Genomic DNA, 25,703 nt, shown 5'->3' with positions numbered 1-25,703 from the left:
TTTCCTATAATTCTTATGAAGAAAGATTTTACAGAATCGAAATTTATCTATGTCAAAAATTAGTATTTTTACGCTGTTTGTTGTAAATCGTTTTTTTATATTTTCTATATAAGTTGTTTCAGTAAAATCCGAATATCTCTCTGAATAATGATCCGATTCTAGCGATCTTGGTACTGTTGAAGAGATAATTCAATTTTCCAAATGTTTTATGAAGAAACCATTCACTAATTATTGATTATTCTAAGTCAAAATTATTGTTTTATTGCTGTAGTTCGAAATCCATTTGTTTCAGGATTTCTAGAAAACTGTTTCGGTATAATATCTATATCTCTTACGTTATAACTCCGATTTTAAAGATTTTAGTGTCATTAGAAAGGGAATTTGATTTTCTAAAACTTTTATGAAGAGAGTATTCTCTGATTTGGAATATTTCAGTATCAAAACTTTGTATTTCCGATGTCTCCTGTGATTCGTTACTCCATATTCCTCCTCAGAAATAGTTTCAGTAAAACTATCATAACTCCCTCAGTTTTAATCCATTTTTAATGATCTATATATCGTTGGAAAGATAATTGAATTTCCTATAATTTTTATGAAGGAAACTTTTACTGAATTCGTATAGTTATTGGTCAAAAATAGTATTCTTTCTGCTGTACTGTAAGAGTGTGAATTTTAATGTTAGGGCCTTGACCCATGTGTTATTATAGGTAGTAGTGACGAGATAACAAGTTTAAGCAGCGGGATTTGAGGTAAGGAAATTAGATAGTTTTGTATGTGTTTATCTACATAAATTTAAATTCTTTATGTATTGAAATATGACTTATGATTTGTTTTTATGAATATGTATATGGTACTGAGAATGTGTGGTATGGACACAATATGAGTTTGTGAATTGATACATAGATTATGGTTGTATGACTTGTATATGTTGTATGTTGTATGTTGTGTATTGTATGTTGTATGGTGTATGGTTTATGTTGTATGTTATATGTTGTATGCTAACGTCTCAGGTAAAGTGAGGGACCATGGTGGGGTATGATACGGGATAAGGCCGTTGAATGTAGAGATACCCTACCCTACATTTTACTGAGTCGTGTATGAGATTGTTATGGTGGGTATGATACAGTGATGTTACTGTTGAATATAGAGATACCCTATCCTATAACAATGGTAGGGCTGCTTAGGCCCATGTTATTATATGGGCAGATTAGGCCAGGATATTGTAGGGTCAGGCTAGGCCCGGGTTATGTAAGTAATGGCTATGATATGCCAATGTTGTGATAATGTTATTATTATCTATAGTATTGATATGATTATGTTATGAGTATGATATTGGAGTTATGATCTCTGTATATGTGTACGGTGTGAACAAATAGTATAGACTTGTATGATAAAGGTTTCCATATGTACAGTTATTTGGTTATAGTTATAAAAGAGCATGTATGATATTGCTAAAACTTAATAAATACATTAATGGTATGTGTGATATTATATGGTATTGTTTGATAAGCATTTCCTTACTGAGCTTTTAGCTCACCCCCCTTACTTTCCCCCTACAGGTATTAGACAGGGAAGTATGTATAGTGAGCAGGGTCAGTTCTGGTACGTATACTGTGAGCGGCTACGGGCGGACAAACGATCTAGAACGCCAGTGGTGCCTTAGTTTTATTTTAAGCAGTTGATAAATCTAACACAGTGGAAATGCATTATTTAAAATTATTTACTTACTGTATCTTGTTTTACAAATGAAGGATCCTTCTCTGTTGCATTTTGATTTTTTTTAAAATCCACTGTTGTATTTAAATTATTTTTTTTATCTTTTCAAATTATGCATGAAAATAGTATTTTTGTAAAATAAGGCAAAATATCGGGGCGTTACACCAACTTATCCCTCAAGCTTACCGCCTGCTTTCAGGCTTATTTATTTTTTACACCGCCCGCGGCTGGGGGTCTCCCAGCCCGGCGGAAATTTTATATTTTTATGAACTTGTATCCGTCCCCAAGAAAGGGGACAAACTTAAGGATGGTTTTTATGGGTTCCGGATCCACCCTGCTAACGAGGGGGTGGTTCCATATAATAAGGCGTACTCATGTTAAGGAGTACCGCCACCGATTTTTCTTCTCGTCCGGTTCGTGGCCGTGGACCACCCGCAGCTTCTCACGGAGTGGGTGCGGATCCCACCTTACCAGCGGACGCTCCCCACTCAGGCTTTCCTTCGAAGGGCCCAAGCCTTCGCCTCCTACGATCATGCCGATCTTGATGTCGGGGGCCTGGTCACCACGGAGAATTGCAGGAAGGCTAAACTTATCCTTTCTCATCAATCCGTGGATGACTCCAACCTCTCAAAGGTCATCTGCCCCAATGTGAGGGCGCCGGTCGCGGAGAAGGCCTTCCGGGATGAGCTCATTGCTACGGCAGAGAAGAAGTACCAAGATTATCTCTACCGGAAGGCCCAGGAGAAGGCGTATTCTAAGGCCCAAGCTGCCTCTGGGAGAGGGCTTCGCGTGGGGAGTCCGGTGGTGCGAAGGAGCCAAGCCATTGGTGGGAAGTCCGAAGCTAAATTTTTTGACAAGATACTTCAAGAAGAGATTGGGGGTCCTTCCGCCGGGAGGCCCCTTCGTCTTGAAGGTTCTTCTGATAACCAGACTTCCCGGCCTCAGCCTTCAGCCCCCGAACCAAACTCGGGTGCTCCCGGTGCTAGCACTTTCGGTGCCGGTGGTAAGTCTCCCTTGATAATTCGCTATGTTCCTTTCGTTGATGAATATACCAGTCATAGGCCCATAGGGTTTGACGAGCGTCTCCGTAGGTTTAAGATGCCGTCGACCCGGTGGGGGGATCATTTGAAGGAATTTTATTTTACGAACTTAGGAGATTACCTAGGTCGGTCCCGGATGGGCTCCGCCCTCCGAACCTATTCCCTTAGGTCCGTCGGCTTACATAGCGTCCAAATTGGTTTCGGCCCTCGGACGGTTATCTTGGAGATGATCTTGCCCGGCATTAAAGTTCGGGACTTTGCTAGGGCCGAATTAGGAAGTTCGGGTAGGAGTAGTTTATTTGCTGCACCTTTTATAAGCAGTTTCTCACAAACTTCTAACACTTGCTTATTTTATTGGAACAGGTACCTCCATGGATGTCATCCTGGAACAGCTTGCCGGGGTTCATACTCCCGTGGCTCCTCCGGCTTTCACCCCTTCTCCCCCGGCTCCTTCCTTGAAGGTTCCTTCCGGCGCTCCTCCCGAAACCATTGACTTAGTGGATGACGAGGAGGTGCTTTCGGGAGAAGGCCAAGGGAAAGGGTGGGACTTCTCGGAGGAAGCCGCCGAGGGTACTGGAGAGCCTCAAGCCCTTCCAGTGGTAGCAGAGGAGGACGAGGAGGAGCCTGAAGTGGCTCTGATTCGCAAGCGTAAGGGCAAGATGATTGCCCAGGACGAGCCGAAGAGGCCTCGGAGGGCCGACACTCTGCTCATGGCCTAGACGGCGGGGTTTCTCCGATGGAGGAAAATCCCGCTCCTCCTCACATTGATCTTACCCCCGATTCCGGGGATGAGGTGAGGCAGAGCTTCGCATAGCCAAACACAACTACGCTATGGATGAGTACTCCCGGGTATGCCGAGGTAAAGGCCCTTAGGAGGATTCTCGGCGGGCCGAGGTTGAGGCGAGCATCAACCATCCGACTATCATGATCCGTGGAACCTCAACCTCGGACCCTTTAACGGACCGGGTTCCGTCCCCTCCTAGGGCCCACTTTGGCTCCCTTTGCCGCGGAAATGACCGGTGAGTTCGCTTCTCAGCTTACACGCTGTGCGCCCAAGCGGTTTGCCACTTGCGCTTCCCTGAACTCCATCTTCCAGGTCCAGGACCTTAGCCATTCCCTCACAGTGGTAAGTACTTTGCAATTTCTTGCGTTTCCTTTTTGTTGTTTGTATTTTGTTTTCTTCCTTTGAGAAATTCTTCCTTATACCCCGTTATGGTTCAGCTTGCTGCTGAGGCTGGGTCGCCTCTCAGGAACATCATAAACCATGGCTTCGCTCTGTCCGACTTTGGGGACATGAACGACGTCAGGAAGGTCCTCCAAGACCTCACAGCGGAGAGGCAGATCTACCAGGAGGCTGCCGAGCGCCAGGAAGCAGCGGCCAAGGCCAAGGAAGAGAAGGCCAAGGCCAAGGAAGAGGAGGCCACTCGGAGGGAGGCTCAGGCGGAGGCCATGATCCAGGCCGAGGCCCAGCGGAGAGGCAGGATGGAGGCCCATCATCAGGAGGAACTAAGGGCTCAAACCGAGGCTGCCGAGAAGGCCAGGCGAGATCTTCGGGAGGCCAGGGAGGCTTTGGATGAAATGGCCGCCAAGGTGAGGTCTCTAGAGGAGACTCACCAGTCGGATATCGAATCCAAGGCCGCTCTAGCTGCGGAGTTGAAGGAGCTTCGGGACTACAAAGATCAGTCTACCAGGAAGGCCAAGAGGGCTGAGCTCCTTTCTCCTGTCTCCTGCGCCCGGTGCCCGAAGCGCTTTGATGATGGTGTCTACATGGCTTGGGCCACCAATGATCAGAGTATCAAGCTTACTTTTTATCCCAAACCCGAGGACATGATTGCCAAATTTTGGGAAAAGAAGAAGAGGCTTGATGCTGAGCTTGAGGCACGGATTGGACCTCGTCTTCCACCGCGGGCTGACTGAGCTGCCGTATTATTGACCCAGATTCTACCCGTTCTTCTTATAACTTTCTCTCTTTTTTTTTTGTTTGTACATATTTGCTTTGCCTTAGAACAATTTACATATAGGCGGCGGCTTTTATTTGAAGGGAGACAATTATATCTTAAGGCTGTCCCCGGCCATTTACATGTGTATGACCTACCCTTCGGGCTAGGATATATTTTTTTTTTATTTATATATATATGCGATCTTTTTTTTCACACTTATATATTTCAACCTGTCCTTTGGCTCAGGGTTTTTATACTTACGCTCTTTATTTTTGCGCATATTTTTTTTGACATGCCCTTTGGGTCAGGATATTTTACTTAGATTGACCTGCCCTTTGGGTCAGGATATTTTACTTAGATTGACCTGCCCTTTGGGTCAGGATATTTTACTTAGATTGACCTGCCCTTTGGGTCAGGATATTTTACTTAGATTGTTCTTGTTTGTCCGTGCGGTATACCCTAGTACCCCCCTGAGTGGCATAGAAACTTTGTTTTTAAGACACTCGGTTTTCTTTAATATAGAGGAGGCATACATTTGGACGGTACAAACCCTTTGAACAAAATCTAAGTTTAATTCGCTACTGGTAATATTTTCTCCGAGGTGATCGGCATTCCGTGCTCTTGGGACGGTAGTTCCGTCCATTCTTTTCGGTTTGTAAGTGCCAGAACCGATTTCGTCCTCGATTTCATATGGTCCTTCCCAATTTGGTCCAAGTACCCCCACTCCGGGTTCTTGGGTGGCTGGGAAAACCCTTCTTAGGACCATATCCCCAATAGCGAATTTTCTGTTTTTAATCTTGGAGTTAAAATACTTGGTCACCTTCTTTTGATAAGCGGCCATCCGTATTTGGGACTCATCCCGGAGTTCTTCGACTTGATCCAGAGCTTCTTGGAGCAGGGCCTGATTGGTGGCTGGATCGTAAGTCGTCCTCCTGTGGGATGGGAATAATGTTTCCACCGGGACAATTGCTTCACAACCGTACGCCATCGAGAACGGCGAGTGACCGGTTGTGGTTCCGGGGGTCGTCCGTAGGCCCACAATACCCTTGGCAATTCTTCGTGCCGAGTTATTTTTACAGCTGCCAGCTTCTTTTTCAAGGTGACCTTTAGGATTTTATTGACTGCTTTCGCCTGGCCGTTTGTCTGAGGCCGGGCTACCGCGGAGAAGCTTTTTACCACTCCGTGTTGGTTGCAAAAGTCAGTAAATTCCTCGCAATCAAATTGCTTTCCATTGTCTGAGACTATCTTGTGAGGCAAGCCGTATCGACACACTATGTTTTTGATAACAAAGTCCAATGCCTTCTTAGCAGTTATTGTCTTCATAGGCTCAGCCTCTGTCCACTTGGTGAAGTAGTCCACTGCTACTATTGCATACTTTACCCCTCCTTTTCCCGTAGGTAGAGACCCGATGAGATCTATGCCCCAGACCGCGAAGGGCCGGTGGGCTGGTCATCAAAGTGATCTCATTTGGAGGAGCTCTCGGTATGTTCGCGTACCTTTGGCACGAGTCACACTTTTGGACATAGTCTATACAATCTTTTTTCATTGTTGGCCAGAAGTATCCCCGCCTCAATATTTTCTTTGAGGCCGAGTCCTCCCGTATGATCTCCACAGAACCCTTCATGGACCTCCAGCATGATTTGTCTAGCTTCATGGTCCGATACACACCTTAAATAAGGCATGCTGAGTCCTCTCCGGTAGAGAATTTGATCCATCATTACATAACGATGAGCCTGATACTGAATCTTTCGAGACAGTGCCCTCTCTTGGGGCAACTCACCTGTGGTTATGTATTTTATGATGGGGACCATCCAACACCGGGTTCTTGCCCAACCGTTTGTGTGGTCTCTTTTATTTTGATGCTTGGCTCGCCAAGCGTTCCACCGGTACTACCCCCGGCTCTTCGATTTCGCCGTCCGAGGCTAACTTAGCTGCGGACAGTCCGCGTGAGCGTTCTTTTCTCGGGGGATTCTTTCTATTTTATAGTCCGTGAACTCGTGGAGCAGTTCTCGGACTATTGTTACGTACGCGGCCATCCTTTCGCCGCGAGTTTGGTATTCTCCGGAAACTTGGTTTACGACCAGCTGAGAATCGCTGTAGACTTCCACCCTCTTGGCTCCTACAGCTTTAGCCAATTTTAGCCCTGCTATCAGGGCCTCATACTCGGCTTCATTATTCGAAGGCCGTGAAGTTGAATCGGAGTGCCGCCCGGAGCCGCAACCCGCAGGTGATATCATAGCCACTCCGGCTCTGAACCGTTTTCATTAGAAGCTCCATCCACAAATACTCTCCAAGTGGGGATGGGTGGCTCCGTGTATTAGGCTGTTGCCTCGGCTTCATTACATTCGGTGATGAAGTCCGCCAAGGCTTGGCCTTTTATGGAAATCCGGGGCACGTAATGTAAGTCGAACTGACTCAGCTCCATTGCCCACTTGAGGAGTCTTCCGGATGCTTCAGGCTTCTGGAGAACTTGCCGGAGTGGATGATTGGTCAAAATTCTGATCGGATGGGCTTGGAAGTATGGTCTCAACTTCCGTGATGCCATCAGGAGGCAGAATACTAACTTTTCAATAACCGGGTACCTTGTCTCGGCCCCTACCATGCGTTTACTAACATAGTACACGGGGTGCTGAATTTTCTCTTCCTCCCGGACTAGTGCAAGATCGACCGCATGCTCGGAGACGGCCAAGTAAAGGAACAAGTCTTCTCCAAGGACGGGTTTTGATAGGATAGGAGGTTTGGCCATGTGGTCTTTTAACCTTTTGAATGCCTCCTCGCATTCATCTGTCCATTCGAACTTTTGGCATTTCTTCAGTATGTTGAAGAAGGGTATGCACTTGTCCGTGGACCGTGAGATAAAGCGGCTCAGTGCGGCTACCTTTCCGGTCAAACTTTGCACGTCCTTATGTTTCTTGGGGGATGGCATGTCCAGGAGAGCTTGGATTTTCTCCGTGTTCGCCTCGATCCCCCTTTGGCTGACTATGAAGCCCAGGAATTTTCCCGACTTGACCCCGAAGGTGCATTTTTTCGGGTTGAGTTTCATGCCGTATCTCCGGACGACTTCGAAACATTCCTCTAAGTCGCTTGCATGGCTGTTGCAGGCTTTGGATTTGACGAGCATGTCGTCTACATATACTTCCATGTTTCGTCCCAGGAGGCTTTTAAACATCCGGTTAACCATTCTTTGATAGGTTGCTCCGGCGTTTTTCAGTCCGAAAGGCATGACTAGGTAACAGTATACCCCCTTATCTGGTCCGAAGCTAGTGCACTCTGGTCCGCCGTATGCATTTTTATTTGGTTGTACCCGGCATAGGCATCCATGAAAGACAAGCTTAAATCCGGACGTGGCGTCCACCATCCGGTCGATCCCGGCGGCGGAAAGCGGTCCTTTGGGCGAGCTTTGTTTAGATCCGTGAAATCTATACAAACCCGCCAAGTCCCGTTTGGCTTGGGCACCAGACCAGGATTGGCCAGCCATTCCGGATAGTATACGTCGCGGATCATGCTATTGGACAAAAGTTTATCCACCTCTTTCTCTAAGGCCTCGGCTTTCACCGAGTCGAGCGGGCATCTCTTTTGCTGTACAGGGGGCATGTCCGGGTTGACATTGAGTACATGGGTGATGACATGAGGGCTGATGCCGGTCATGTCTTCTTGGCGCCATGCAAAAATATCGATGGCGCCCTTCAGTGTTTTTATTATTTTATCTTTTTCCTCCGGATCTAGGCTTCTCCCTATCCGGAGTACTTTGGTGGAGTCGTCGTCGCACACTGGTATTTCTTCGACGTCCTCCATTGGTTCTACGACCCTTTCGGATCCTATGCGAGGATCTAGCTCGTCTTCTTCAGCCTTCTCTATTTCAGGGGGCCCCCGGACCATGAGTATTGGCAAGTGGGTGGCAACATTGTAACATTGCCTGGCCTCTCCTTGATTTCCCCTCACCGTTCCGACTCCGGCTTCCTGGGTAGGGAATTTTAGGCATAGGTGTCGGATTGAAGTTATTGCACCAAAATCGACGAGGGCCGGTCGGCCTAAGATTGCGTTGTAGTCGTTGGACGGTCTACCACCACGAAGGTGCAATACTTGAATGTGCTTTGGGGGGTATCCGGCACAGGTAACTGGAGCTCGACTTTTCCCATCGGGATTAGCGTTGTCCCGTTAAACCCTGTGAGCTGCGATCCACTAGGAGAGAGGTCCCGGTCGGTCAACCTTATCGCAGTGAAGGCTTCTTTGAAGAGCAAGTTCACGGAACTTCCATTGTCAATCAGGACCCTAGCCACCACTTTATTTGCGATGGGGGTCTCTATGACCAGCGGGTCGTGATGAGGAAAACGCACCGTCTTGGCGTCCTCTTCCGTGAACGTTATGAGTTGGTCCATTAGCCGAGGCCTTTGAGCTGGGAGTTGAGTGACCTCCCACACCTCACTGTGTCTTGCGGCCTCGGCATATCTCTTTCGCTCCTTTCGAGTGTTTCCTCCGATATAGGGACCTCCGGAGATCATGGCTACCCGTCCATTAGGCCGGGGCGGTAGTCCGGGTATATGCTGGGTGTCACCTGCGGGAGCAGGCGGAGGCAATACTCCGCCGTACCCCCGGTGTTCCCGAAGGCATACCCCCGCCACCTCGCCCCGGTTAAGGTGGGGCAACCTATTTTTGATCCACTCGTAGAGGTGGCCCAAACGGATCAGATTCTCAATCTCATCTTTGAGATTTTTACACTCATTGGTGCTGTGGCCAATGTCATTGTGGTACTCGCACCTTTTACTCGGATCTCTCCGGGAGCTGTCTCTGTACAATGGCTGGGGTCTCCGGTAGTGCGTATTCTGCCTTGTGGAAAAATATACACGTTCCTGAGAGTCCGTGAGCTTTGTGTACTGGGTGTATTGGGGTGTGTACCCCTTCTTTTGGCGCTTCTCTCCCGTTCGGGTGCTGCCCTTGGAAGACCTTTTGCTTCTCGACCCCTGGGTAGGGCCTCGTTAAGCTAGCGGTCGGGGCACTGTGAAGGAGCTCCGTCCATTCACCCGGACGGGTTGCCGTAATGGGAAGATGCCGGGGCAAAGCTTGGCCCTGGCCGTACCCGGGAGTGGCGAACCGTATGCCACTTATCGGAGGGGTCGCGGTCGGGACAGCACTCCGAGGGCGATACTCCCGGCATGTATCCCGCTATCCCGGTGGGATAATAGCCTCCGTAAGCCACGATCCGGGCTTCTTCGAGGTTAATATATTTTTGGACTCGCTTCGGAAGTCCCGAAGGCTAGCGGCCGCCTTCTTGCTGTAATTCGTTCCGAAGGGAGTCCCGGTGCGGATTCCCGCTGGAGAAGCGCAAGCTCGTTGTCCGTCGTCGACCTTCTTGGTCTTCGAGGCTTCCTCTCGGAACCTCTTGATGTAATTCTTCAAGGTCTCGGTGGGCAGTTGCTTGATGTTGGTCAAGGCACTAACCTCCAAGTTGACCTTCCGGCGGCGACAAATTGTCTCCGGAAGTTGGTTTGGAGTTTGTTCCAACATCCCACCGATCCCGGTTCCAATTTCTTGAACCATTCCTCTGCCGATTCGCTCAGAGTGAGGGGGAAGCATAGGCATTTGGCGTCATTGCCGACCCGCATGACTGTCATGACTCGGTTGAATCGTGACAAGTGATCACCGGGGTCGGAGTTCCCGGTATATGCCGCCATCTCGGCATCTTGAAGTTTTTAGGGAGCTCCGCCTCCGGGATATGTTTGGCACAAGGCTCCCGATCCTCACCGTCCGAGTCGGAGTCATCTCCTTCCGCCTCCGGAGACTCGGGCAATATCTTTTCGAAGTATGGCAAGCTCGCCATAATCCCTTCGTTTACAGCACCCGAGGAGACTACGGGTCCGTATCTTTTGGTCAAGGTGATCCCGGAGGTCACCTTGATTCCCATTGATTTGATTTCTCAGATCAATGGGTGGACATCTCTGTCCTCCTCTTCCTCTACCCCCTGGTTCCTGGTGCACGGAAACGCTTTTCGGCCCCTCGATCCCGAGGGCCAAGACTCCCTCTTTGGGGCTTGCCCCTCTCGCGGACCTTTCCCTTTAGTGGAAATCCGAGCGGACCTTTCGCGGATCCCGCGCCCTTTTCTTTCGACCGGGGGCGAAGTAGGGTTTTTTGTTTGGTTTTCCTCGGCCAGGTGCCTTATAGGGCCAGGTTCCCAGGCCTTTGCTGCTGGGAATTAGGCGAAGACGTCGCTGGCTCCCCGTCGAGTCCAGCGGCCATCGCCTTGGGATGCACGTGAATACCAGCTGCCTCCATGGCTTTCTGCATGGCTAGCATCACTTCATGCATTTTTTGATTTTGCACTTTCTGAGCTTCGATCTCAGCTTCATGATCGATAGCTTTTTGTCTGAGGAGCACCAGCTCTTGGTAGCTTCCATCATCATAAGCATACTCGTCGAGGTGTTCCTCGTGGTTTTCATCGGGAACTATTCCTTCTTCTTCTTCCTCGGACTCCTCTGCTGCCCTTGAGGCTACATCTTCCTCATTGGGATCTTGAGCGTCTTCTAGAGGGCGAGGATGACGTGTAGCTCTTGTCTCCACCATTATCGTGAAGTTAAATGCTTGTTGTGAAGCAGCTTTCCTCAGCTCTCAATGAAAGCACCAAAATGTTGACCGAGGTTTTCGCAACTATTAAAATATAATTATAATGATGAGTCAGAAGAAAGTGAGATGAAGACTTTTTACGTGGTTGGGGCGTTAATGAGCCTTAGTCCACGAGCCACTGCTATTAATGGATGTATTTAATACAGATTCTACACTTGAGAGAATGTTTTTCTCTTAAATACAAAGAATGTTCTTGGTGAGTTTTCTCTCTTCTTGCTCTTTTGCAACCAAGATTCTCCGACCCCATTAAATGAGCTTTGAGGGGGTATTTATAGTGTTTTGGTGGGGTAATCCCTAGAATTGTTCTTACACATGTGTCTGTAAGTATCCATAAAGTTGGGCATTTCCGATGAATATACCATGGGTGATGCATGGTCAAATCCCTAGGTGCTATAGGGTTTTCATGGAGAGTGTCCTTTTTGTCTTATGATTGACGTGACTCTTCGCAGAGTAGCCGTCGCTAGACTTAAATGATCATTACTGTAGCGCTGCTGTTCGGGGGTTGTGCCGTCAGACTTTATTGCGTGTTACAGTCCCAACACGCTTCCTCCCATGCAGCATTAAATGCGACTTGATTTCTCGGGAGAGACCTGACACATCCCGGAGGGCCTTTACGCTATGCTAGCTTCCAAGAGTAACTTGTACTCCGGATGTCTCCTCCGGGACCCATGCTAATAGCGCTTCCTGGTGGCATAAAAAGACTTAGCAAATCTTTCAAAGTTATCTGATCCACGTGTCCCCTCTTGACTGGTCCATGTATTTTGGGCAAATTTTGGAGCAACAACCAGTATCACTTGAGGGTAGAGATGGAAACTGGGCGGTTAATGTACGGGGAATGCAATCCCCGCTACCTATTTATACCCCCATCCCTGCCCCATCCCCGTCTAATAACTAACGGATTCGGGGTAGGGGAATACCCATCGGTTATGGGGAACCCATCGGATATCCATTAAGGTAGAAAAAATGAAAAAGAAAATTAATTTAAAATAATTGAAAAAAATAAATTAAACCAATATTCTCACAAATATTTATTATGCATTCATAATTCATAGAAGATAAAAGATAATCCTACCTAAAAAAAGCATAACCTAGTAGAAAATAAAAACTATATATGTCTCAAAGTTTGAAAAAAAAAAACAAAAAAATAATAACTCAAGTATAGAATCATAGTCTCATACCTCTCAAGCCTCCCAACAAATTAAAAAGTAAACAAAGATGAAATTAAGAATCGAGAAGAAAATATCTTTACACATGTAATTCACAATGATCATCAGTTTACTATCGTCATTAGATCTTCATAATTTAAGCATATGATATATAATTTTGATTATGGATAATAATCAAAATAATTTTGATTATCAATCATATATACTATATATATGTTAAGAATAAAAAGAAAATTATATATATCTATATCGGGGTCGGATATGGTGTGGATAGTATTATCCCCGGCCCCGCCTCATCCCTGCTTCAGGTATTGAAATTGTCTCCCACCACCGCCCCATTAACCACCAAGACGGGGAATCCCCACCCCATTAGGGGCGGGTCCCCGCAGTTATCCATATAAATTTCTATCTCTACTTGAGGGGGTGTGTTAGAACTGAAAATGGTTAAAAGATTTACTCTGTTATTTTTCACTGTTTCATTTCTCTTTTACTGTACACTAAGTTAGTTAGAGGTTGTTAAAGAGTTAGTTAGTTGTTTTTCTTTTCTGTTACAATATACCTGTAATCTGGTTCTTCACAAATAAATAGCAAGTCTAAAGCCAACTGAGTTCAGTTGAGCATTCTTTTCACATTTCATCTTCTTCCATTTCTCTCTCTCTCAACATAGTTTTTCTTTTTGCTCCAGTACTGAGTTTTCAGTACTAGTCCTACAACCTAACACAGCACACATTGTACCAAACTTCTCTAAAAGTAAAACCTTATTATACTACATCTTACTAATTGTTAGTCACATATTCCATATATAAAGTATATTTGATTCCAATAATTGTTAGGCAGCACATGACTAATAGTAAAAACTTAGTACACATCTTACTAATTGTTAGGCAGCACATGACTAATAATATTTTTTTGCTATATATATAGATTTGAAGTGGTGGATTGTAATATAATGTGATTAACTTTTGAGGGAGAAAGAGAGAGAGATTATATATAGCTATTAATTAATATGGGGGAAGCAAATAAGGGAGTGGTGAAACATGTGTTCATATTGAAAATGAAAGAAGGATTATCAAATGACCAAATTGAACAAATGAACAAGGATTATGCCAATCTCGTTAATCTAGTTCCATCCATGAAAGCCCTACAATGGTAAATTTATATATATATATATATATATATTTTTTCTTTGGTTAATATTTATTCTATTACTTATAGTTATTATTAATTGACTCATTATGTTTTTATTTATTTGGTATATAGGGGAAAATTAGAGGTGAATAATAAGCTTGGAAATGGAGGGTACACTCATATATTTGAGTCTACATTTGAGAGTATGGAAGGTGTAGCTGAGTATGCAGATCATCCTGCTCATCTTCACTTAAGAAATTTGTATTTTCACACCCTTGACAAATTTCTAGTTTTTGACTACAAACCAACCATAGTTTTACCTAATTCCTCTTAATCATCATCATTACCCAAAACATTATTCTCTTTCATTGGACTTATGCTATTAATTATTAATAATATATCTCATATATAAATATATGTCTTTATTAATTATAATAAATTTAGAATTATTAATAAAGAGTAGTTCAACTCTTTCTATATATATTAATTGTTATAATTTAAGTATTGAAATATAATAAAGTTTTGGGATCAAATATAATAAGCTTCTATATGCAAATAAGTTCTTGCTAATTAATTGTTAATCTCTATATTTTTTGATTGATTCAGTAGTGTAATAAAGTATTCAGGGCTATGTAATCTTGAATTTTGAAATTCTAAACTAGCTAAGATATTATTTAGGTTTTTTTTATTATTTTAATTTTTTTTTAAGAACAAACATGTTCCCTTAAAACAAACCAGCCCCTTGGTTAGAGACTCTACCTCTTTTTGCTAGTCCATTCACAAAAGAATTCAAACAACACTTAACAAAGAAAAAATTACAATCTAAAATCGAACAGAAAAGATAAAGAAAATCCCAGTGAGGGGGACATCTTTGCTGAGCCAATTAGGCACTCACCACACCAAAACAATCAGATAATAAATTGATTTTACTCCAAGAGTTCCATAGGTAACTTTGTCTTTGTCTGCTGAGTGATATAACTCCAAGAATTTCCCATTCTCTACTAAGGGATATGATTAATATGAGTTTTCCCTATAGAGGAAAATTCAAAGGAGCTAGCTGACAATTCTTGCAGTAGAGGTAATGGCATTAGCTGGTGTTTAAAACTTAAAGAATTTCTCTGCTGCCATGTCTCTTGAAATAAGCAGCCAACATAGTTCAAAAAAACTTGTCTATTGAGAGTGACATTGCTTAGTTGAGAGCTTCAACAAAATGACAATCCCAGAAGATATGAAGACAACTCTCTACATGCTTCACAAAAAGAACTGCATGTCCTTGTCTACCAGAAAAAGGAGTCTTGAACAAGTAGGAAGAGCCTCGTTCAAAGCTCTCTAAGGTATAATTGATACCCTTGGATGAAGTTTAGGATGCCAAATCCATTTCCATATATCTTTTGGGATCGAATTTATGCTCTTGATCAGCACCATGTATGCATCTTTAACTGAAAATTGGTCATTTTTCCAACCCTTCCAAATGAGTTGATCATTATGAGGGCTAGGAATTCTAGGCATATTAATAATTCTATTACCAAGTTCCTCCTCAAAATCTGCAAAACCATCTCATTTTTCCATTCATTATTGATTGAAATATCCGCCACTATTTTCACAGTAAACAAACTCTCCATAATCTCCTTGAATTCCCCAAAACTTAGCCAAGGAATCAAAGGTTGATTCCAGAAATCTATGGAATCACCCTTAGCAACCAAAGTAAATGAGCCTTTTCTTATGGTTTTTCTTGGCTCCAAAATACACTTCCAAAGAGGTGAATCACTACCTTTTTGAGAAATTGACCAGAAATTATGATGGAGGCATTACTCATTTTTTGCAATCTCCAAGCTAATTTTGACAAAAGGGCTTTATTCATTTCTTCAAACTTTCGTAAACCCAAGCCCTCCAACGTCTTTGGCTATAAAATAGAATTCCAGGATTTAAGAGCCAAAAATCTATTCTTCTCCACATTACTGTTGGTTTTGTGGTACTAAATCAAATAGACATTGAAAGAGTTTTGTATTATCTAATTATCCCCGTACTATTGTGGATTGGACATTTAGTATTCACAAACCGATACATTAAAAATTGAGAAAAAGAATAATTAGTTTTACTAAATTCGTTACCACATACAATACACATAAAAGTTTAAAAGCATAAATAAAGGAATTGAGAAGAGAAGGCAAAAGTAATGATGCACAAAATAAACATAAAGAGATTATAAGTCAGAAGTCACCGAATTTGATTGAGAAATCAAATTAAATCTTCTTAGACTCGACGTATTGAAGCAATATTATCCAAGAAAACTTTGTTTCAAGTCTCTGCTAGGGTTGGCTACAATCGCTTGTAGCTTAACACTCATGGAATAAGTTATCACTGTTGATTATGGTTACAAGTTTTGTTTTCTGGGAAGCTAATTGTTACTCCGAAAAAAGTTACAGAAAGCTTAGTGTTTATCTGGAAAGCTTTGTTCGTAAAGTTGTCGCCATTCTGGATGGTTCTTCTAGATAGCTTGTCATACATCCAAAGACATACTTCCAGATAGCTTGTTGTCACTCTTGAATGCCCATTTGAAATATGTGTATTGTCCATGCCAAAAGTGCATTTCTAAAGCTGACGTGGAATATGTTTGCTAGCGCTGACTTAGAGAATTTAAGATAGCATTAATTAGCCACAATAGAATCAAGGCTAATTTTAGCAACTATGAAAATCTATATATAGTTATCACCTTTGTAATCTATTGTGTATCAGACCATTAAAAAGCTTAAGAGAATATTGTAATTGCGTAAGGTTAGAGAGAGAGAGAGAGAGTTTAAACTAGAAAGAGAAAGTTTATCTTATAATCTCTATATTAGTTTGAAAGGATTCTTGTAACCTTGAAAATACAAATATCAATAAAAATATGACTGGCATTGTTCTGATTGAGATGTAGAGCATTGAACAAGGCTTGAACTCATTAAACCTGGTATTATTTTTCTCTGTTTTACTACTTTAATTCGTTAATTGATTCTTGTGATTCTTTAATAGTATTGTTCTCGATTTCATGTTTGTTGGTCCAGTATAATTACATCATAAGTCATTGATTGAATTTCACAATAAATTAATATCAGAGCTTGGTTCTTAATCATGGCTACAGCAAAATATGATGTTGAAAAGTTTACTAGTACTATAATGTCCTGACTCCCAGGGATGTCACGTGTGTGCTTTTATAAAATTTACCTGTACTACGAAGCACCCATGAGTCACAGAGACTCAACAAGAAAAGCAAAGCATAACAACATACATTCATGTACGGATAATAATCGGACATAAGCATATGGGATCATAATTCAGATAAATCTAGATAATAGCATACAAGAAACATAGATAATTTCATATGCACAAGCATCTAGTTTTGCTCTGGTATTTGTCTAATAAGACAAGCTATCATTACTTTATAAAGTGACTTGTTGCCTAATAAAGCAACCCTAACAAGCCTGACCAAGCATCCAATGTCACTGTCGTTATCTAATGAGGTAACTGACAACAAGAAACCTAACAACAATTTCAGATTATAGTCATGGCTTATAGTTATTCAATAAAACAATCTTTCAACCATTGTCTATAAGACAATCTTTTCATTACATAATGATAATCACCATATCTATATAATTGATAATAATCAATTCACAAACAATAATAATTGTAACTTATTTTGACATGCTAAGTGGTACGAAGATACTTTTTTTTATCTTTAATCCAAACTCATACATGCTATCAATACCCTAAATATCAAGAAAATATCAAAAATAGAATTTTGGAAAAAAAGCCCCTAAAAAATTGTAGGTCGTTTCTCTAAAAACAGTAGGCCATTTTTTTTGGGTCACTGCCAGAAAAAACGGTCTAATCTGATGTATAACGATATATCCAATTCAAGCTTACTTTACCAAGCCTTCAAAAGGAGAACATATAAATAAACTAAATTGTTGTATCATATCAATGAAAATCTTGTACTTTGTACAACAGTAACACTATATATGTTATTTTTAAATGTAAGATACATACACTTTTGGTAACTAATTAGTTTTCTAAAGGTAATCAAATGTATCTAAGAGCTCACTCCCATCTGTGTCTCTATTCTATTTTTTTAAAAAAATATAAAAATAGCATGAAAAATATCATTTTAAGGTAATGTAAGATATGATGTGTTATAGGAAGAGAAACAAGTTATTAGATTTTTTTTCTTTCTCAAGAAGTGGAATAAACAAAATTAAGTACAATCTGAAATATGAGTAGACACACTGTGATCATCTTTCGAAATAGAAGCATGTTAATTATATTATTTTTAGGTTAGATATTATATATTGCAAATAATTAAATTTGTTTTAAATATAGATATAGTGAAGAAAAATTATCTTGCTTGATTTATCTCGAGGTAGTTAGAAAATTATATCCACATTTAATTTAATTAATTTGCACTGCAGAATTTATTACTTTTTTTAAAAAAATTGTAAGTAAGAAAGAAAGAATAAGATTAAGAAAGAGATAAATTAGATTATTTAATTCCAATAAATTGTTAGGCAGCACTACTTGACTAATAAGTTATTAAAAAATTGTTAGGTATGCATGCAAAAAGCTTAACATATTCTTTTATTATATATACATATATATGTTAAGTCATACATTGTAATATTAATATGTGATCAACTTCTTTTGTTTATTTATTATTGAGAGAGGGAGATAGAGAGAGAGATATTACATATATATATATAATAATAAATGGAGAAAGCAAATAAGGGAGTGGTGAAGCATTTGGTGATAATGAAGTTCAAAGATGGAATCTCAGATGACCAAATTGAACAAATGAACAAGGAATATGCCAATCTCCTTAATCTAGTTCCATCCATGAAAGCCCTACAATTGTAAATATTAATATTTCTAAAATTATTATTAATTATATATATAACTAACATACATGATGTTTTTAATTATAGGGGAAAAGTGGTAGAGATGAGCCCTGGAAATTATAAGCATGGAAATGGAGGGTACACTCACATATTTGAATCGACATTTGAGAGTATGGAAGGTGTAGCTGAGTATACATTTCATCCTGCTCATCTTCATTTAGGACATTTGTATTCTCATACCTTTGACAAAGTTCTAGTTTTTGACTACATCATACCAATAACAACAATTTCACCTAATTCCTCCACATCATAATATTATTATTTATTCATATTCATCATCACCCAAAACAATATATTCATATAAATTATCTCAATCTTTTAGGTTACACCATATATAAATAAATAATAAAAATATATAATAATAGAATGTGTTTGATCAGAATGAACAGTGTGTATAGCTGTACATCATGAAAAATGAATAGTGATGCTTAGTTAAATTTCTTAACTATTTATTATAAATAGTCCCAATATATAGCTGCTGTAAAATACATCAATCTTTAAATTTTTGAAGAATTGATCCAAATTAAAAAGGCAGTATATACCATAAATTATTTTTGTTTTAAATTTATAATTATAATATATTGTTTATGTTCTTTTCTTTACTATTATTATTATTATTGATTTCTCGATCTCCATTCTCTTTTACGCTTTAAATTTTACGTACAATATTCTCAGTTTATATATATATGTTTTTCTTTTTCTTTTTTTGAGATAATTCTTTTCTTCAATTATTTCATGTAAACAAAAGATTCTATATAGTACGTGCATGTTATATATAACAAAATTCAATAATATAGGATTTATTCTAGTAAATATTGTTTAAATTTATTATTTTCGATACCAATAAAAATTCAATAAATAAGTTGGAGGTGTCAATGAGTAATTAGTAGTTCAATAGTTTATATAATCTAGATTTTACTCATAATTTTATTGACTTAAAGTGCTTGTTCTTATATCCCTATTAGCTAGTAATCAGTTTCTTTTACTTGTTGATTTGCTTTATCATTAATAAAAGTAGCATTTTCATTAAAAAAAAGTTTATATGATATATTTCTAGTGTACTGCTATTAATATATATGAGAGTAAATTTTAAATATATGATTATTCACATGGTGATATTATCACGGTAAAAAATAATTATGATCATATATTTTAAATTATATATTAAGTCCCATAATTAATATCTGTACTGAATTTACGTTGATGTGATAATCAACAATAAGATTTACTTACACTTAATATCTTTTCCTAAGCATTAGTAAAGTAAATCAAGATTGAATGCATCGATATACATCATATTGGATCGATATTGATAGTGAAAAAGATATCATAAACTTATATATTGTATCTTTTTTAAATCAATATCATTTAATTGATCATAGATTATTTAATCTCAATCCTAAGATGATTAAGCTCTAATTCAAATGGATTGCACGAGTTCTTTGACTTGTTTCTTACAAGCTTACTGTAGAACCAACTCAATTTATATCTTAGAAACTCTAGTGCAATTGAGTGAGGGTCTTAATCATGAATATAAACATCTATAGCTTCTATAACTATTTAGAAGTGAAACAATAGTTTCCTTAGAGCTTGGCTTAACGCGATAAATGATAGAACGCTCATTTTGGTAATTCTATATTAGTTTCCAAAAATATCATTTACAAGTAATTAAGTGTTTAATAAAGGATAAAATATATTGAAGGGGTAAAACATTAATTTTGTCCTAACTTAATGTAATTTTTCTATAGAAGATCAATCATTGTTATGATTAAAGCAATGAATAATTAATAGTGTATCAATATTCAGTATATAGAGCGTTTTATGTAATCAACAGTGTAATTTTGAATCTATAGTGGAGTCAAAAGGAATTAATAAATTAAAAAATTTACTCGTTAGACTCAACTAATTGATTTTACAAGTCAATTAGAATTCAAAAATAGACTATGTGTTATTTGAGAATTTTCACCAAAGTTTGAGCAATTTTGAGAAGAAAAGAGAAATAAGGTTTATTTGTTAATTAATACACTTTTGTGGGTCTAATTAATAAATATACAGTAGAATCTCTATTTAAGAATACTCTATTCAAGAATAACCTCTAATTTGTTATAAAAAAAGCAAGTCCCAATTTGGGCCAGTTATAAATAAGAATAACCTCTAAATTGTAATTAGTTATACATTTTCTAAGTCCCGTATTACCAAAGTACACCTCTATATAAGAATAATTACATCTTAATAAAATATATACATGTATTTTGTAAATTTATTTATATAAAATTAATAATTTTATTTTAAATTATAATACATGTACGAATATTATATTTACTTTAAAATATTTTTATTATGATATAGTATTAATGATTATTTATTGTTATAATTGTTACATTGATATTTTTTTGTTTTTAATTTTTTTTTCTAGTGTAACTCTATTTAGTTATAAACTCTCAATTAGAATATAATTTACTTGGTCCCAAGTGTATTCTTGGATAGAGGTTCTATTGTATTTAGATTATTTTATTGGGATAGGGCGGCTAAACCACCAGAACTTTACGGTTTGTAACACTTAACCACAAAAACTTTGGCGGCTAAACTACCTCAACTCCCATTCCGTTTTGCTCTGTACACCTCCGTCCAAAAATCTCAGTTAAGTGCCACGGTGGACTGTCCACGTGTACACACTTGTACACGTGGCAAATTTTTAGTGGTCCACGTAATATTACTAATTAAAATATTATAAAAATAATTTAAAAATTATAAAATAAATAAATTATCAAAAAATATATTATTTTATTTTATTCTTTTCCTTTTTTCTTTTTTTTTCTCCTTTCTTTTTCTTTTTCGTTTTCTTTTTTTTTTTCTGCTTCTTCTTCTTCCAAAATCCTTATCTCTCTCTCTTCCTCTCTTGATCATGTCTATCTTTCTCTTCTGCACTGTCGGCACCGTCGATGGACCAAGAGCTCCAGCCCACTAAAGTCAGACCACAAAATCGGAATCCCTAAACCAAGGAACCCAAAACTCCGATTTCCCTCCTCCACCCGAGCTCACCCTCGACGCCGTTAATGGCGATTTTCCCACAACCATGACGACGGATCTGGGAGGACCAAACTGAGTCGTCTCCGGTCTCCTCCTTGGCCTAATAACATTACATTTTCAGGTTCTTACAATTTTCTTTTACATCTGCTCATATCAGATTGAAAATAAAAAATAAAAAAAGGGTTTTTTCTTCTTCATATCATTGAAAAATTGAAAACCCTAAAATCTTCTTCTTCCAGCTGTTGTGATAAATCCAACACGCAAGTATACGTATCGTTTTAACAAGTAATACTCAGGTAAGTGAGATCGTTCCCACGAGGACTGTAGCTAAGTACCAATCAATTGAATTCTTGTTTCTATTTGGCAGAATCAATAATAAGGTTGAATAATTAAATAACTAAAAATTAAAAAACAGGATAATAATAATAAAAAGTGTAATTAATTATGGATGAATGTTTAGGGAAAAGAATCCTGTTGATTTAATTACCCAATTGTTAATGCTAATTACTATTCTCTTTCTCAATGTGAATGACAGATTATAAAAATTAACCTAACTCTTTTCAGATCTTTTAGGTCCTAAATCACATGTTATCTAATCATCTCTGGGATAGATTAACATATAATTAGCATTAAGCAATAATCTAAATGTCACAAAGGCTATGCAAATACTTTCGTTTCACATCAAAACCTAGTTTATCCAATTTTAGCATTCCCAATTCTCACTTTTCAGATTTTGAATTAGGATCATAGAACATGAAGAAGGTGATCAATCTTAAACGTGTAATTAAACACAAATATGGATAAATTCACAATTAAGAAAGGAGAAATAGCAATTATCATTAACCAAAAGTAATTTCAATCAACATTCATCGTCTCCCTAAATAGGAGTTTAGTTCATAAAATCCATAATAACATCCATAATCAAAACTAAAATAGAAATTAACATAGAAACTAAGAGTTTAAGAAAGAACTAGTTGGTGATTGCATTCCGGATCGCCACAATTGCTTCCCTTGCCTCCTTCTTCATCTCTAGGGTTTTATTTCTCCCCCCTTTCTTTCTAAAACACAAGCCCCGAAATTAAGGTTGCTACCTTTGAAAAAGTCAAAAACTGCCCAAAAATCTCGTTTTTCGCCCCTAGTCGCGACTACATAAAGTCTAGCCGCGACCATAGGCAAAATACGAAAAAATACTCGCTGTTTGGCTCCTAGTCGCGACCATGGTCGCGACCATAGAAAGTGGTGGTCGCGACTACTGAAGCAAAATTTGACAGCTTCAGCATCTTTCAGTAAAATGTGCATAACTTTCACATACGAACTCCAAATGAGTTGATTCAAGATGCGTTGGAAAGAAGAAAAATAAATCTAAAACTTTTATGTTTTGACGTTTTCCAAAATCTGATAAGAACATAGTCGAATTTAAGCTTGAAGTTTCAGCTTTATTTTCTTGCAGAATTTTCTTTATTCTATAGCTTGTTATTTTCCGAAATTTGATCAATTGATATATTCCAAGTGTGAAACCTGAAATCAAGGAAAACAAGCATAATTCTATTCCAAAAAGAATAACAAGGAAGGAAAACAACTATAAAAAGTGACCCAAAATGTAGGCTAAAAATAGCCTAACACAAGCCCTCTTTCTCTTTCTCCCAACCCTCTTTCTCTCCAATCAACGACCTCTTCACCCTCGACTGAGCCGCCGACACAACAAGGTTCGAAGAACTACTATTGGTTTTGGTATTGTGAGGAATTTGATGATGACCCTTTGGTGGTGGCTGGTTTTGGTCACTGAATTTCGAAGAATTAGCTCTGGACTCTGATGGATTTTCTTCTCTTAAGCTAACATGGAGGAAGAAGAAGAAGACACAGAGTGAGAAAGAAAGAAAGAAAGAGAGCGTTAAAGTCTGAAAAAAAAAAGAAAGAAGAAAGAAAAAGAAAAAGAAAAAAAGAAGTAAAAAAAAATATTAATTTTTAAATTTTTTTAAATTAAAAAAAGTAAAAAAAGAAAAAAAAATTGATTTTTTATTTTTTTTAAATATTTATAATTTTTCTTAAAACTAATATTACGTGGACCACTAATATTTGCCACGTGTACAAGTGTGTACACGTGGATAGTCCACCGTGGCATCTTAACTGTGATTTTTGGACGGAGGTGTGCAGAGCAAAACGGAACTAGGGTTTAGGTAGTTTAGCCGCCAAAAATTCGGTTTTTGTGGTTAAGTGTTACAAACCGTAAAATTCAGGTGGTTTAGCCGCCAATATCCCTATTTTATTTGATAAATATTAAAATAATTAGATAAGATAAATGGTAAAATTAGAAAAGACACTTTAGTTTCATTAGTTGAAATAAAGTGACAAAAATCTCTTTAAAAAAGTGACAAAATCGAACTCTAAAGCCCATATATATATTCAGTCCTATGAGAAAAATTCAACTCAACTCTTTATTTTAAGCTCATCTCATCCAAACCTAACCCTGTGTGAATGTCTACACAAAAATTGAGAAGAGAATTGGAAAAGCTAATGTCACTTCTACCTCTTCTTTTAATTTTCGAAATTCACTATGTTTTCTCCCTCAAAATATGTTCCAAAGGTATTTGAGTATCAATCCACCCTATTTAAGTTGATATACTCAGATCTTTGTGAAAAACTGTAATGAACACAATTAAAGGAGGAGAAGATTCAGGTTCAGATCTTGATAATACTCTGCTACAGATAGGAATCAAGGATTAGAAATCTAAACGAAAGGAGGCATATTCTGCAGCAATCATTATAAGGTTTCTTTAATCCATGTATGTGTTTATTTATTGTATTAGAAAATTATATATTTAGAATGTTAAATTATAATTAATCCACAATACATGAATTATTTTTACTCCTGAACTTTTTACGTTACCAAGTTGTGTCCCCCAGGATCGGTCCTGAGTTGAAATGGACCATAGGCAAAAAATAAATTTTAGTCCCTTCATATAAAGATAAATGATATTTTTAAAAATTATTAAAAAAAATATGTATATTTTTTAAAAGATAATTTTTTTATTTGGCTCCTAAAATGAGTGTACCCTAAGCGCGGGCTTAGTCTGCCTATGTCTAGGGTCGGCCCTGGTGCCCCTCATAGTATACGATTCGTTAATAATACCCCTTAAAATATCAATTTTATAGTAATATGGTCCTTCCATCATATTTTATTCAATTTTACCGTGAAACAAGTGACACAGTAAATAATAGTTAATAAATTGATACAAATTAAATACTTTTAACCCTTTTATTTCACCTTTTACTTCAACAATTAAAAAACAAGTTATATATATAAATTAGGGATATGATTTTGTCCCGTGATGTGCTTTCACGGAATGTATTCCGTGGCACATTAGATGGGTCTCAGGGTACATTAAATGAGTGTTAGGGTACGTTTCTACTTTTTAACCCTAACTACCCCTAGATCAATCTCAGCCGTCAGATCAAATAATTCCCTCATCTGACGGCTGTCGTACATCACGGATTACAATCAGTGAAAGTACAATAACGGGACAAAATCATATCCCATATAAATTATTATAAAAAGAAAAAAAAAATATATTCTATTAACATAAAAAAGTAAAAAATATTCAATTTTGGATCTTGGTCAAAAATATAAATTATTCATTTGTAATTCACAATAGGATAATCTCCTTATAAAAAGAAGAGCAATTTGCGGCGAAACCCCCTTATGTTTTGATTTTTATACACTTAACTCCCTTATCTTTATTTTTGGTGGCAAAACCCCCTTATGTTTTAATTTTTATACACTTAACCCCCTTATCTTTTTTTTTGGTGGCAAAACCCCCTTATGTTTTAATTTTTATACACTTAACCCCTCTATCTTTTGTTTTGGTGGCAAAACCCTTTAGTTTACTTTTCTTTGCAAATTTAAAGTTTTAGTTAAATATTACCGTTAAATACTAACTGGATTACTACTGTATCGACTTTGAGGTTTTACCGTTACATATACAAAGGTGTATACAGTGGTCATCCAGTTGATATTTAACGGTAATATTTAACTGGCGTGTCAAATTTGCAAAGAAAAATAAACATAAGGGGTTTTGCCACCAAAAAAAAGATAAGGGGGTTAAGTGTATAAAAATTAAAGCATAAGGGGGTTTT

General features: G+C 38.6%; 2 protein-coding genes and 1 long non-coding RNA gene across 3 annotated transcripts; all 3 read left to right on the top strand.

The window, feature by feature from the left end:
• On the top strand, positions 1-1,807 carry LOC133031156 (uncharacterized). Its single transcript, XR_009684642.1, has 2 exons — positions 1-749; positions 1,560-1,807. It is a non-coding gene; the product is annotated as an uncharacterized LOC133031156 (long non-coding RNA).
• An 11,608-nt stretch (positions 1,808-13,415) lies between these two features.
• On the top strand, positions 13,416-14,021 carry LOC133028907 (stress-response A/B barrel domain-containing protein HS1-like). The gene is made up of 2 exons (XM_030651509.2): positions 13,416-13,629; positions 13,741-14,021. The coding sequence occupies exons 1-2, from the start codon at positions 13,487-13,489 to the stop codon at positions 13,940-13,942; spliced, it is 345 nt and encodes a 114-aa protein (XP_030507369.2). The 5' UTR covers positions 13,416-13,486; the 3' UTR covers positions 13,943-14,021.
• Positions 14,022-18,260: 4,239 nt separating this feature from the next.
• Positions 18,261-19,103, top strand: LOC115722321 (stress-response A/B barrel domain-containing protein HS1). The gene is made up of 2 exons (XM_030651507.2): positions 18,261-18,494; positions 18,567-19,103. Exons 1-2 carry the CDS (start codon positions 18,352-18,354, stop codon positions 18,790-18,792), a joined length of 369 nt encoding a protein of 122 aa, XP_030507367.2. The 5' UTR covers positions 18,261-18,351; the 3' UTR covers positions 18,793-19,103.
• Positions 19,104-25,703: the final 6,600 nt, after the last annotated feature.

Source organism: Cannabis sativa, chromosome 9 (assembly GCF_029168945.1).
Source record: "Cannabis sativa cultivar Pink pepper isolate KNU-18-1 chromosome 9, ASM2916894v1, whole genome shotgun sequence".
NCBI classification, from domain to species: Eukaryota; Viridiplantae; Streptophyta; class Magnoliopsida; order Rosales; family Cannabaceae; genus Cannabis; species Cannabis sativa.
The sequence above is the reverse complement of the archived record's forward strand: the minus strand, read 5'-3'. Positions and strand labels throughout refer to the sequence as shown.

Bases quoted from the DNA above. Each gene is read 5' to 3' on its own strand.
- LOC133028907 (XM_030651509.2), top strand. From the start codon at position 13,487: ATGGGGGAAGCAAATAAGGGAGTGGTGAAACATGTGTTCATATTGAAA. The intron at 13,630-13,740 runs GTAAATTTATAT...TTTGGTATATAG, and splicing joins TCCATGAAAGCCCTACAATG to GGGAAAATTAGAGGTGAATA.
- LOC115722321 (XM_030651507.2), top strand. From the start codon at position 18,352: ATGGAGAAAGCAAATAAGGGAGTGGTGAAGCATTTGGTGATAATGAAG. The intron at 18,495-18,566 runs GTAAATATTAAT...TTTTAATTATAG, and splicing joins TCCATGAAAGCCCTACAATT to GGGAAAAGTGGTAGAGATGA.